The 14,139-nt window shown below is 40.0% G+C and overlaps 1 protein-coding gene across 1 annotated transcript in view; it reads right to left on the bottom strand.

Moving 5' to 3' along the window:
• The window catches only part of LOC113077976 (laminin subunit alpha-5-like), a gene marked incomplete at its 3' end in the record, with an annotated part of 46,119 nt that extends 33,603 nt beyond the window's left edge, over positions 1–12,516 (bottom strand). The window contains 2 exon segments of the mRNA XM_026250230.1: positions 5,168–5,320; positions 12,081–12,516. Of these exon segments, the coding sequence (XP_026106015.1) occupies positions 5,168–5,320; positions 12,081–12,338 (411 nt within the window).
• Between the last annotated feature and the right edge of the window lie 1,623 nt (positions 12,517–14,139).

The raw sequence follows: 14,139 nt of genomic DNA, 5'->3' as shown, positions 1-14,139 counted from the left end.
TTGCTCTCTAGCATACTACTAAAATTGCACACTAATTAAGGTAAATCTGCATTGAAATATATTTATTATGAAAAGTGCTATATAAATACATTTTAACTGAAAATGACACATTAACTTGACAGAAAAGAAAACATTTTCCACATAATATTCCATTATTATAAGAAAGCATGTTAGAAAGAAAAAACATGCTGTATTCATAGTCACAGTACAAGTCTGGCACCAATAAGATTTTGTTTCAAAAATCTCAATAAGTTAATAAAAGATTGATAAAAAATTTAACTTTAAGTTTCCACAAAAATATATATATTTATAAACAGCACAACTGTTTTCAACATAATTAATACATTTTTCTTGAGCAGCGAATCATCATATTAGAATGATTTCTGAAGGATCATGTGACACTGAAGACTTGAGTAAAGGCTGTTAACATGTCTATAGCCCTTTCTATATTTTAAGAGGTCTGAGCCACTTAAAAAGTTTAAAATCCTACTTTAAGCCATGAGCATCTAAATGTACACGTAATTGAACTGAACTATAAGCACACTTAGACAAATGTAACAGTCGGCTCCAACATACTGCATCAAAACTATTAAATCACATGCTATAAAAGTATCCAGAGCTGCAAACATCTCATAAATAATAACACCATTCACCAACAGGTGTGTCTCACTGTCCACATCCTCAGAATGTTCAGAAACCACAACGCCACTAAAAGGCATCTAAACTGTCATAAGCCCTCACTGAAAAGAGAGCTCTTGTGCTCATGTGAGCTTCCATCATTCCTGCAGAAAGTATGGAAAAACAACATGCTGTTCATCAGTTCTCACCTTCTAGACAGAGGGATGTCACCAGTGACACCCATAATCACACTTCATTTCCTGGGAATGTTGGATGGGCAGCTTAGATGCAAGTGTGTGTGTGTGTGTGTGTGTTATTTTTATCAGCCCTAAGGCACATGAGGGGGGTAAGATGAGTTTGAAGGATGGTCATCTGTTAACACCTGCTCTACATACCTGAATCCCATCCTCCCTTCCTGCAGAAGGACTACTGTAAGTCTGGGATCATTTGAGCCTTCCAGTTATATTGATTAGGGATTCCTCTGAAAACTTACCATTCAAAACTTGGGTATTCTACATTCTTTGCTATGACTTGAAACTCACTATGTTTTTACTAAACTTTATGCAAAATGAGTTTGCTGTATCCTACTTGCTTCCATCATCATTATCACTATCCTAAACCTTTTCTTGAACAGGCATTTTTCTAGTTCCATTGGCATGGGAAGATCAGAGGATGTGGGCTATCTGTGTTTGCCTTTCATAAACTGTGAGGTCAAGTGGATAATTGTTGCTAAGTGTCTTAACTGTGTTTGTTCCATACAGACACACACACACACACACACACACACTGGACTCAAAGAGAGTTCTCATGGCTCTTCCAAAAAAATTAAATAAAGTGAAACATGATTCAGGTACGTCCATGAAGTTTTAGTATTTGAAGACCACAAAGAGAAAAAAAAAAGAATGATTCAATGACTCAATCATAAAGACAATGACTTGTGTCATTCCAGATTAAATCATCAAAGTAGGACAAGCTGAGATTGATAGTGCAACTCATGAAGTCTCTCTCCCTGTCCTGCTCAGTGAAGTGTTTAAATAAAAGTAAATGTATGGGCTCTGTGTATAGCCTTAATAAAGCATTAAAGGTATTGAATCATTGGTGGTCCCCCAGCTCCTCTGCCACTGAAGAGTCCTGAAAGAGGAAGCAGGAAACAAGAGCCAGCGCCATCCAACCCAGCACAGTTGGAAAGCCTTTTGTGCTCCTCTGGGAACTCACTGAGAGGTTAGATGTGGTGAAGGCAGATGCCCAATCATTCAGCACCATGAATCCCCATAGTGCTATATTAGACATGGTTCAGTCTCAACTGCAACCAGTTTTAAATTGTGGTCTAGATCCGCATCAAGAAGGAACAGCTATGACCGACCACTTAAGTGATACAACAACATCATAAATCAGATGCAAGATCTTTATTAATTATTATCTCATAAAACTTAACTTAAAATTTAAACACGATTTTTTTTTTTTTTCGATTTCAATCGGATTTGTACAAAAATCAGATTTGGGCTGAAAATCTGATCAAGGCTATATAACTGCAGGACTTTTTGTTCAATAGCAGTCTTTTTGTGGTTTAATATTCACAGACTCAAGTCAATAACACGATTTGATTAAGTGTAGCCTACAGTTACATTTTTGATTAATTCATCCAAAATTTTCCAAACTTCATGACATTCTGCGTTCCAAATTCCATTTTTACTGCATTCCGCGATTCCAAATTTGCCAAACTTTGTGACATCCCGCATTAAATAGCAAATTCCAAATTCCTTTTTCTTTTCAAACCCCGCCTTGTCTTATTCTGACTGCCTCAGCTTTGGTCAGATGCAGTGTTCATTCCGTTGACAAATAATTTTAGTCATAATTTCTGTAAATAATTTTTTTTTCACTGATGACAACGAGATGAAAATGAACACAAACTCTTTTTGAATGACAAAAACTATGACGTAAATTACATTTTCGTCAAACAATAAAAATCTCGATGAAAATGTTAGGGAGGGACAATTTGGTAAGGGTTTTATTCAGGTTAGATGCGTAGTCGTCGGGACATAAGCTAACGTACACTTGCTGCAATGTCGCATAAAACTTAAAACATGCGAGGGGAGAGCGTGTATCAGTACATTGTATCCATCGCAGCTGTGTATTCGGTTTTAAAGGGATAGCAGCATTATGTAGTTGCTATTGACATAGTCATCAAGATTAATCAAATAACAAAAGACACACACACTGCTCTTGACTGAAAACTTTAATATTCCTAAAGATTAATCTAAATCTATTTATAGAAATAAATAAGTCTGCCTGAAAGAATTAAGAATATGTTAAACAAGTTGCTATAAAGTATGCATAGCCTGTATGAACATTGGTATTTCATTAAAAAAGAAGACCATGTTCTTCTGAATATAATAATTTTTTCTATATAATAAATTACTTGCACATAAGAACGAGCAGACGAAACACAATAAACGCGGTAATTGCTTTCAGAGGTGGATGCTGCTATTCGGGAATGCAGTGGTTTAACGGTTCTGCGAGGCAATTATACAGAAATACTTTGATGACAGTTTTTGCTCGGGCACTTTCGAGTGACCATATAACATTTCAGATGCTGTGGAACAAGATCGGTCCGCTGGTTAGTCAGGATTTACCGTTCCATAGTGCAAAGTCTTTTTTGATGCGCTTGGAGGAATTTATTCGCAAAATGAATTTCCATCTCACATTATTCGCATTAACCCTTCTTCTTACAAGTCAAAAACCACCTCAAGCAAGCATAAAAACTTTCTTGCAAATTAAGGCATTTTTTTTTTTTATTCAGTGTTTCCATCACTTGATTCTGATGCGATACTTTACTTAAAAATTTGCATAAAAGCAGGGTGATGAAAACCCAGCTTGAGAGGCCTTGTAGACGTGGAGGTGGGTTTCTTTCTCAACTGCACGAAGGAACAGGTTTCGACAGGAATCGGGGGCGTTGCTGAACTGTGCCACATTTCGGTTTGAAAACAACAATGACAGCCCCCAACATGCCATCTCAAATTCTCCCGCCTCAAAAATATAATGAAGCATAATGCACTGTCAGTGGAAAATTTGTGTCATTGTATGTATTCATTTTTTTGTTTGCTTTTTTTAATAAAAATCTATTCATTTTCCAACTTGAAAACTTTCTTTCATCTGTGAAAAGTGTGTTGTCCATACAGTGAAAGTCAATGGAACTGAATTTATTTTGGACCCTACTGACTCCTTATATGGACAAAATGAGTTGAAACATTCTTTAAAATATCTTATTTTGTGTTCCACAGTAAAAAGTAAGTCATACAGTCATTTTAAGATAGCTCATGATCACATGATCCCTACACAATGGCAGGAAAACTGATGCCAGGCAAGGATAGGGTGAGCAACTGACTATTTTAATGACCAAAAGAGAGAGTAAAAATAAGTGAGAGATCAATAGATCCAATTCTACTGCCTTGCCGTTGGCTAAACTCAGTCCTTACTAGATGACAGGAAAACTTTAGTTCTGTCCTGCTCCCACGACTGATATCATGCCCATCTCCACGCATGGCACACAATGGGGCACTTTAGTCCCCACTGAGTCCCACTCAACCCCCCACAATACACTCAAACAGAGTACATTGCAGCTCTGGATTAGACTTTGTCTTTTTTATATGCAACAAAAGGGCCCCAGAAAAGGGCAAAAGATTTCTACTGTGGTTTGGAAGAAGTGTATTTTTAGGTCTACAAATGTTGAAATGCTTCTGAGAAATTGCGAACAAGTGCAAACTTGTGCACAAGCCATTTCACTTGTGTGAACAAACATGCATAAGAAATAGAAGAAAATAAACAAGTGTGGGGTATAATTTTGACCTGTTTCCTGATGGGATGGGATCCATCCATGATCTTCCTCAAATAGTTACAGGTTGATGTCTGAATACTTCAGAAAGTTTTGGCTTAGATAGTTAGTAAATTAGTGGTTATTTCCCAGGCATTTAAGTGCCATTGGCAGCAAGACAGAGTTTTTTTTTTCTTTAATACTATACTCTGAGTGATGTTAAAATAATGTGCCCTGAAGGATCACACATAAATGAGGTAACATTAACAATGAGCATTTGACTAGGAGAGGTCCCACAGTAAAGTGGAAAACAATTTTCGGCTTGTGTATGTACTCTTAATGTTTTTAGCTTAGCTTTTGCATCGGCTAAAATACTGGCAGCCGATACATCAGTAGTGCATCTCTAACATTTACAGTTTCAGTCATTTACAACCTAAATATAATTTGCATTTAAATTAAGAAATACTACATTTACTCAGCTCACTTATCGAATCTCAGGTCACTATGAGAAAAAAAGTATTGGTTCAAATGATTTGGTTTATTGACACAAAAACCAAAAAGTGTCTAGGGTCATTTAACAAACCAAAAAGAGAGTGAGTGAGAGAAGCGGGACATGGACTGTGGTTGTGATGGGGAGGGTCGTTTTGCAGCCGAGTATCAGATGACTCTACTGTACGCTGAATAATATGAACACGTGTGTGGAGTTAGACAAATGTAAGGAGTGCACCGGAAACATACCTGTCCTAGGTCCAGAGTGACGTTGACCTGGTTGTAGGTTTCACTGCGGGAGAGCGGAGGGCTTTGCCACCATCGTTCGGTGCCATCGATGGCGTTGTTGATGGGATGCGCTCTGTTAGTGTCTTCAGAGGAGCAGATGTCACAGTGCTGGCCCTGATAACACAGGAAGACACAACATTTAGCTGAAAGATATCTCTAGAAGTACTTTGGTATATCACACCTTTTTGTAACGTGATCTGCTTTTAGTTTAGATCTAATTAGACAAATTAAAAGCTGTATGAGGAAACTAACTCCTCTAAGGTCAAAAAACTAGTTGTTCTCTTTCATGATCTCGTGGTCGAGATCCACCTATGGGAAGGGCATCCCTACCTGACCTCTGCAGAAGCATCCAATTGCACCAAGTCTGGCTAGACAGACAGAAGCACGCAACCAATGCCAGGTAAGGCCCCGCCCCCTTACCTAGGGGTATAATAGTGGCTGCAGTGCTGCTATTCTCCAGTTGACATTCGCTTCTCGCGATCTCTGCATTGACACAGTTCGGTTGGATTACGCTGCTCACCTTCGTGTCTTCAGGAGGACATATTGATTGATCAGCCTCCGCCAGACGTGACTGTCATCTTCTCAGCCTTCTGCTGTGTTCTGCATTCAGAGCCACCCGCACTCTCGTCGTTTTACCTCTCCCACGGCTGCCCGCCACAAATTTTTCCGATTTCTTCTCCGGTATGTCACTTTCTAAACCTACCGCTTCTCTGGGAAATGTAGAGCGCTAAGCGCTCCTAAGGACCTTCACCCATTCTGCGTGGTTTGCTTGGGCCTTAAACACGCTCAAGAAGCCTTGGAGAACCTGGAAAATTGCAGCCATTGCCTTATGCTGCCCAGAAAGCTTTTAAGACGTCGTCTTAAAGTTGCAGCGACCCAGTGCACCGAGCTCGGTTTTTCTGACTCAGATGGGGGACATGGTGACGATGACGTGCTACCGGGGGCCTCCCGGGGCTCCTCCTCACTTGTTTGGGCTGACCAGCCCAATCCCACATTCCCCGAAGAGGACATCTTCACGGGCAACCTCGTGCTCGGTTGGTTCCGGCAATGAGGATGATGTGGCCCTTCTCGGGGTCTCAGAGGACGAGGAGGCCATCCCACCCTCTGGCGTTCCCCAGGCTAGCGGCCACGCAGCCCTGCCTCAGTCCATCCTCCTGGAAGTGTGTGAGCGAGCTGCTGCTCGCCTCAACATTGAGTGGCCGGCTCCACAGAGCGCCACCGACCAGGAGAGGGATATTTACGACGGAAAAGTGTTGGGACCTCCTCCCGGTCCGAGGAAACAACTCTTCCCCATCCTTCCAGTGTGCGCTAAGCATATGAGGCACAATTGGAGCGACCCGCTCGACTTCAAATACGGCCTTTAGGGCCTTGAAGTAAAGGATATGGCAACTCATGGTATGGGTGACCCAGGTCTTCTCATGGTATGGGTGACCCAGGTGACTAAAGGCAAATATTTTTCCACAATTAAGGTCTACTTGGCTGCGATTTCATCCTGTCATGTGGGCTTTGAGGGCTCAACAGTCAGGCAGCATCCTCTAATCTGCAGATTTATGAAGGGTGCCCGTCGCCACTTGCCAGTCATCAGGAGAACTGTTCCTGAGTGGGATCTCTCCATGGTGTTGGAGGCTCTGTCTCAGTATCCTTTTGAACCTCTTGGAAGTATTTCCCTAAAGCTGCTTTCCTTCAAGACAGCTTTGCTCTTGGCCTTGGCATCAGCCAAACGTGTCAGTGAGCTACATGCACTTTCGGTTCATCCCTCGTGCACTAAATTCTCTCTTAGTGGAGATATGGTTTCCCTTAAGCCTAATCCGTTCTTCATGCCGAAGTGCTTCCCTGCTTTCACTTCAGAGGTGTTGGAGCTGTCCGCTTTTCACCATCCACCTTTTCCCTCCCCAGAGGATGAGAGGCTAAATGCTCTGTGTCTCGTCCGTGCTTTACAGACATATATGAACAGGACCAGTGCTTTCTGGAAGAGCAATCAGCTCTTTATTTCATGGCCATCCCCTCATGGAGGGAATCCAATTTCTAAGCAACGCCTCTCACATTGGCTTGTGAATGCTATAGCTTTGGCTTATGAATCAAAGGGAATGCAGCCACCAGGGGACATCAGAGCTCATTCAACGAGGGGCATTGCCACCTCTTGGGCTTTGTTTAGGGGAGTGTCGCTAAAGGACATCTGCTCCGCTGCCAATTGGCCTTTCCTCATACATTTGTGCGTTATTACCGGCTGGATGTCACTAGTATCTCGGTAGCACATTCGGTTTTAGGGGTGGGGTCTTCTTAGCCCTTCCCTGCAACCCTGTTGGAAGTGATGAAGAAGGAGTGAATGGGCCGGCTGGCCATGCACATCCCTGTCAATAAGCACATTTTTACATTCCTTTTCTGGGTGTATTTATATGCACATTGGTTATCATGTGTGTGATGCTAACATTTTTTTTTCATGTGCTGCATATGCACAGCTGTCACGATTGTGCATCAGTATTACAGGTTCATGAGTATGGGACGTGTCAGGCACCGCCTCTCTGGGGCGACCGTCCTTCTCTGAAACATAGAGTGGAGAGATCCATCAGCTTTGCCCCGCTTGCCACACGAAAAGCGAATATACTTACTGGAGAATAGCAGCGCTGCAGCCAATATTATACCCCTAGGTAAGGGGGCGGGGCTTTACCTGGCATTGGCTGCACGCTTCTGTCTGTCTAGCCAGACTTGGTGCAATTGGATGCTTCTGCAGAGGTCAGGTACGGATGCCCTTCCAATAGGTGGATCTCGAACACGAGATGTTTCAGAGAACCGGGGTTACGACAGTAACCTATTGATACTATCTGGGGTGAGTTCATGAAACAGTTGACAGTAGACACTTAACAGGTATTTCAGCACAGACACTTTGTTATTACCTAACCATCAACAAAAGCACAGTTTATCCAGCGCGCTCTAATCATGCTGTGGTGCTACATTACCTGTAAATTAAGTTTGTGTCATAACCACAATTTAGATGTGTACATGTTCTATCAATCATGACAATAATTCATTGAATTATGATCAAATAGTGAAGAAAAGAGTTATAACTCATCACGTAGGACATTTTAAAGAGCTGTTTCGGGTGCAAGCTAATCTGCAAAATTAGAAATTGTGGCATGCAAATTGAAATTCGGCACCAAATTTTTGGGCATGTCTGCGCTGTTACCTGATTTGCATAATTCTTTCAGTAAAAGGAGAGAGTGTGCAAATAAACAACTATCCATCTTGGATAGTTAAACATCTTTACAATGTTTAAACATTTCACTCACTCGCCAAAAAGCCATGTCGAGTCTTTATAAACCTGCTGCTTATGAAGCTTCAGTGGGGGTCTCTTATGAGGAACCATAGCACCTTATAACTTTTTCACCTTAAGCAGGTGCTCTCAAAAAAAAAAAAAGATCAGGATCTTGCAGTTCCTCAAGCCCAAAGGACTGTCCTGACCTGTTTATATAGATAGGCTACAGAGGTGGGTAGTAACGAGTTACATTTACTTTGTTACATTTACTTGAGTAATTTTTTGGGGTAACTAATACTTTTCGGAGTATATTTAAAGATGGGTACTTTTACTCTTACTTGAGTAATTTTTGGGGGAAAAATCTGTACTTTAACTTCTTTACTGTGGGCGACTGCCCTCTCGTTACTTTATCATAATGCAATAAATGTTATAAATGCTTTAGTTTATTCCAAACGCGCCATCTACTTTTCTCTGGGCAATGAGCGATGCCCATTCACGAGTGATTCATTCTTTTGAGTCAATTCTGTTCCAAGGCTTGATCAAGGCAAACGAGTGAATTGGTTCATGAATCAGTTTAAATGAGTTGTTCACTTCCTGCCGCATGCATTTTTGAAACTTTGTCCATGTTAAGCATGGGAATCCAACTCTTTAACAGTGTAAAAAACTCAGTATGCATGAAATAGCATTTCACCCCCCCCCCCTTTAAGAATATCAGCAGCGTTGAAAACGGGGCTACGGAACTGCACTGAATTTAAAGCAAATCTGCAAAGGCTATTATTTCCTAGCGATGAAGATCTTTATTAGATGAACACCGCGTGTGCTGTCTACTGTTTAACAGGTAATAACTTGGGCTACATTCGATTACAGTACACGATACCACTGTGATATTAGTTTGTTGTACGTGTGTGGCTTATAACAGAGGGGAGTCGAGTTGAATGCAGCTTCCAAAAGACAAAAAATAGCCGATTATCACACCGGTGCGAGTACGTTCAGCAAGTCATATCATCAGCTGCTAAATTCAGATCTGTGATCGCTTGCTGGAGCTGAGCCAGAGACAGACGCGTTTTTACAGCACTGCACATTATAACCAATCACAGACGATTCTGTTGAGCTTTTGAATGCAATGGCCAATCAGAGGTGTTCCGATGAGTCATCGCTAAAATGCCGGTGCTTCCTTCACTCGCTCACTGAATGGAGACCTCTTTCTGGCGAATTCTCTCGTCAGAAACAACAAAGTGCAGATGTGTGTACGAATCTATAATTAAGATATTGATTTCACAGTGTTAACAGTTTCAGTGATTTTAATGGAAGTTTCTGAGAGTGATTTAACTCTAGACTGTCAGTGAAAATGATCTTTAATAATGTAAATGTTATTTGCTCTCTTTCTGAACAATGAAAGATTAGTAGCAATATTTATATCACATTAACTTTAAATGTTAAATTCACATATAAAGTCAGTCATATTAAAAATATGTAATGGCATGACACCTATATCTGTAAACAGACAGGGTTTAAAATAAATTACAGAAATTGCAGTAAAGACTGATGAAATATATACATTTATACACACACACATACATTACATACATTTTATCTAACGTTATATATCTAAATAAAAATAGTATATATGACCCAAAGTAACTAGTAACTAACTACTTGAGTAGATTTTTTATCCGATACTCTTTTACTCTTACCCAAGTAACTATTCAAGACTAGTACTTTTACTTTTACTTGAGTAAATATTTCTAGAATTACTTTTACTTTTACTTGAGTACAGTTTTTGGGTACTCTACCCACCTCTGATAGGCTATCAAAAAAAATAAGAAATAGAAGAATATAAACCATCTTTTGTTACAATGGAAATGTGGTAGTAAATCTTATGGACGTGCCTCATGTCAGTTGGAATACCAAGCAAATGAACAAATTATTCAGCACTATGGTAGCATCTGATATATTTATGTATAAAAACAATAAAAAAAGTGCATTTCACAAAGTCCAAGACAATCCTATTTTGGCTATAACTGAAAATAACTAACATCAACAGTGTTCTTTTATCCATTTTTAGTAATGTACAGAGGTGGGTAGTAACGAGTTACATTTACTTCGTTACATTTACTTGAGTAATTTTTCGGGGTAACGAATACTTTTCGGAGTATATTTAAAGATGGGTACTTTATACTCTTACTTGAGTACATTTTTTGGGAAAAATCTGTACTTTTACTTCGTTACTGTGGGCGACGCCCCTCTCGTTACTTTATCTTAATGCAATAAATGCTTCAGTTTATTCCAAACGCGCCGTCTACTTTTCTCTCGACAATGAGCGATGCCCATTCGCGAATGATTCATTCTTTTGAGTCAACTCTGTTCAAAGGCTTGATCAAACCAATTGGCAAACGAGTGAATTGGTTCATGAATCAGTTTGAAGGAGTCGTTCAGTTCCCTGGAGAAACGCGCTGAGCGTCTGAAGCGGTTCACTCAGAGTTGTAACGTTTAAGATCATCAGCAGCGTTGAAAACGGGGCTATGGAACTGCACTGAATTGAAAGCTAATCTGCAAAGGCTATTCTTTGCTTGCGATGGAGATCCTTATTAGATGAACGCGTGTGCTGTCTACTGTTTAACAGGTAATAACTTGGGCTACATTCGATTACAGTACACGATACCACTGTGACATTAGTTTGTTGTACGTGTGTGGCTTATAACAGGTTGAATGCAGCTTCCAAAAGACAAAGAATAGCCGATTAAGATTTTATTAATTTTAATACAATCACACCAGTGCGAGTACGTTCAGCAAGTCATATCATCAGCTGCTAAATTCAGATCTGTGATCGCTTGCTGGCGCTGAGCCAGAGACAGACGCGTTTTTACAGCGCTGCGCATTAACCAATCACACACGGTTCTGTTGAGCTTTTGAATGCAATCAGGCCAATCAGAGGTGTTCCGATGAGTCATCGCTGAAATGCCGGTGCTTCCTTCACTCGCTCACTCACTGAATACCTTTCTGGCGAATTCTCTCGTCAGAAACAACAAAGTGCAGATGTGTGTACGAATCTATAATTAAGATACTGATTTCACAGTGTTAACAGTTTCAGTGATTTTAATGGTAGTTTCTGAGAGTGAATGAAATCTAGACTGTCAGTGAAAATTATGTTTAATAATGTAAATGTTATTTGCTCTCTTTCTGAACAATGAAAGATTAGTAGCAATATTTATATCACATTAACTTTCAATGTTAAATTCACATTTAAAATAAAGTCAGTCGTATTAAAAATATGTTATGGCATGACACCTATATTTGTTACTTAAATAAACAGACAGGGTTTTATAATAAATTACATAAATTGGATTAAAGGCTGATGAAATATATACATTTATACACACACACATACATTACATACATTTTTTGTCTATATATCTATATAAAAAAAGGCTCCGTATATATGACCCAAAGTAACTAGTAACTAACTACTTGAGTAGATTTTTTATCCGATACTCTTTTACTCTTACTCAAGTAACTATTCAAGGCTAGTACTTTTACTTTTACTTGAGTAAAGTTTTTGGGTACTCTACCCACCTCTGGAATGTAATCCTTAAAAAGTATAAATGTGTTGCACATCTTTACCTGAATCGTCTGACTCGGGTCCCCTAACACGGGGCCCCCGACCAGTTGGCAGTACAGGTCTTGAATCGGCTGCTCGTGCTCGTCCACTCCGCAGGTTGCCGTGGCCGTGATTTTCGTCCCCTCCGCTAGATTAAAATACGGTGGGTGCAGACTGTATCCGTTCACGCCGGTGATGGGCAGCTCCTGCGCCAGAAGAGCGTCGATGAACAGATGCGATAGAAGCACGAGCACCGGTGCGCGCGACGGTCCCCTCGCCATCTTCACCTGAGCCGCACACTCACACTGTCACAGCTGGTCAGATCCACTGAGAGCTAGCTGGGGTGTTAACCACGGACATCTGGAGAGACCGAGGACACGGAAAGTCGTGTGTAATACAGAAGAATAAGCGGATGGGCACTTTCTCCAGCTGAGAGAGGAGGGTAGTGCACCGGGTGGGACGGCGGGAAAGTTAGTTTGACAAGCAAGTCAAGCATTGGACAATGTGTTTTTTTGTTTGTTGTTTTTTGTGTGTGTGTGTGTGTGTCAATTAAACTCTTTGCGGCTGCTATGTTTTGAGACTAAACTAACTCAGTCATAAATATATGCCCTTTACGTTGCACCAGGCTTAATAAAAAATAAAATTAAATAAAAACACTTCTAATTATTTAAACAATTTACCTACGTGTCATTAGAATATAAAACCTATAATAAAATGTTCAGAATAACATCCTTGTTATTGCACAAAGCTCCATTTTTGGAATTACCATTTTCTGTTTTTTTTTATTATAATTTTACAACTTTTAATGTATGTAATAATATAAATCCATTAAACGACAACACTATTTGATCTAAAGGTATTAAACTAACTGTAAAATATTCTGAATATTATTCCCTATGATGCACAAGACTTGGTTTTTTTTTTCAAATTATGCCTTTAATGTTTTTTGCATACAGTACTGAATCCATATTTTTAATGTTTTATATACTGTACCCACTTAAATTAATGAAACTCTGACATCCTAATTAATAATAATAATATGATAAAACTCTAAAATCCTGCATCTCATTGGCTGCCTAACATTTAATTTTGTATTGAAGATTTTCTTGACTGGTGGTGGTATTCAAGATTCAAGGTTTTTATTCGTCATGTACACTAATATATAGAGCATATATAACCAGCAGTGAAATGGGATTATTCAATAATCCAAGAAGAGATCAAGAATTCACTGGTTTATAGGTACACCTTTCTAGTATCGGGTTGGACCCCCTTTTGCCTTCAGAACTGTCTTAATTCTTCATGGCATATATTCAACAAGGCATTGGAAACATTCCTCAGAAATTTTGGTCCAGTTGACATGATAGCATCACACAGTTGCTGCAGATTTATCGGCTGCACATCCATGATGTGAATCTCCCGTTCCACCACATCCCAAAGATGCTCTATTAGATTGAGATCTGGTGACTGTGGAGGCCATTTGAGTAAATTTAACTCATTGTCATGTTCAAGACACCAGTCTGAGATGATTTGAGCTTTGTGACATGGTGCATTATCCTGCTGGAAGTAGCCATCAGAAGATGGGTACACTGTAGTCATAAAGAGATGGACATGGTCAGCAACAATACTCAGGTAAGCTGTGGTGTTTAAACAATGCTCAATTGGCCCAAAGTGTGCCAAGAATATATCCCACACACCATTACACCACCAGCAGCAGACTGAACCACTGAAACAAGGCAGGATGGATCCATGCTTCAGGGTTCAATGTGTTGTGTGTTCAGAGATGGTTTTCTGCATTCCTTGGCTGTAACGAGTGGTTATTTGAGTTACTGTTGATTTCTGTCATCTCTAATTAGTCTCCCTATTCTCCTCTGACTTCTGACATCAACAAGGCATTTTCGTCCACACAACTGCCACTCACTGGATATTTTCTCTTTTTCTGATCATTCTCTGTAAACTCTAGAGATAGTTGTGTGTGAAAATCCCAGTAGATCAGTAGTTTTTGAAATACTCAGACCAGCCCGTTTGGCACCAAAAACCATTCCACGTTCAAAGTCACTTAAATCCTCTTTCTTCCCCATTCTG

This window comes from Carassius auratus, unplaced genomic scaffold (genome assembly GCF_003368295.1).
Source record: "Carassius auratus strain Wakin unplaced genomic scaffold, ASM336829v1 scaf_tig00023642, whole genome shotgun sequence".
Classification (NCBI taxonomy): Eukaryota; Metazoa; Chordata; class Actinopteri; order Cypriniformes; family Cyprinidae; genus Carassius; species Carassius auratus.
This window is presented reverse-complemented; position numbering and strand designations above follow the sequence as displayed.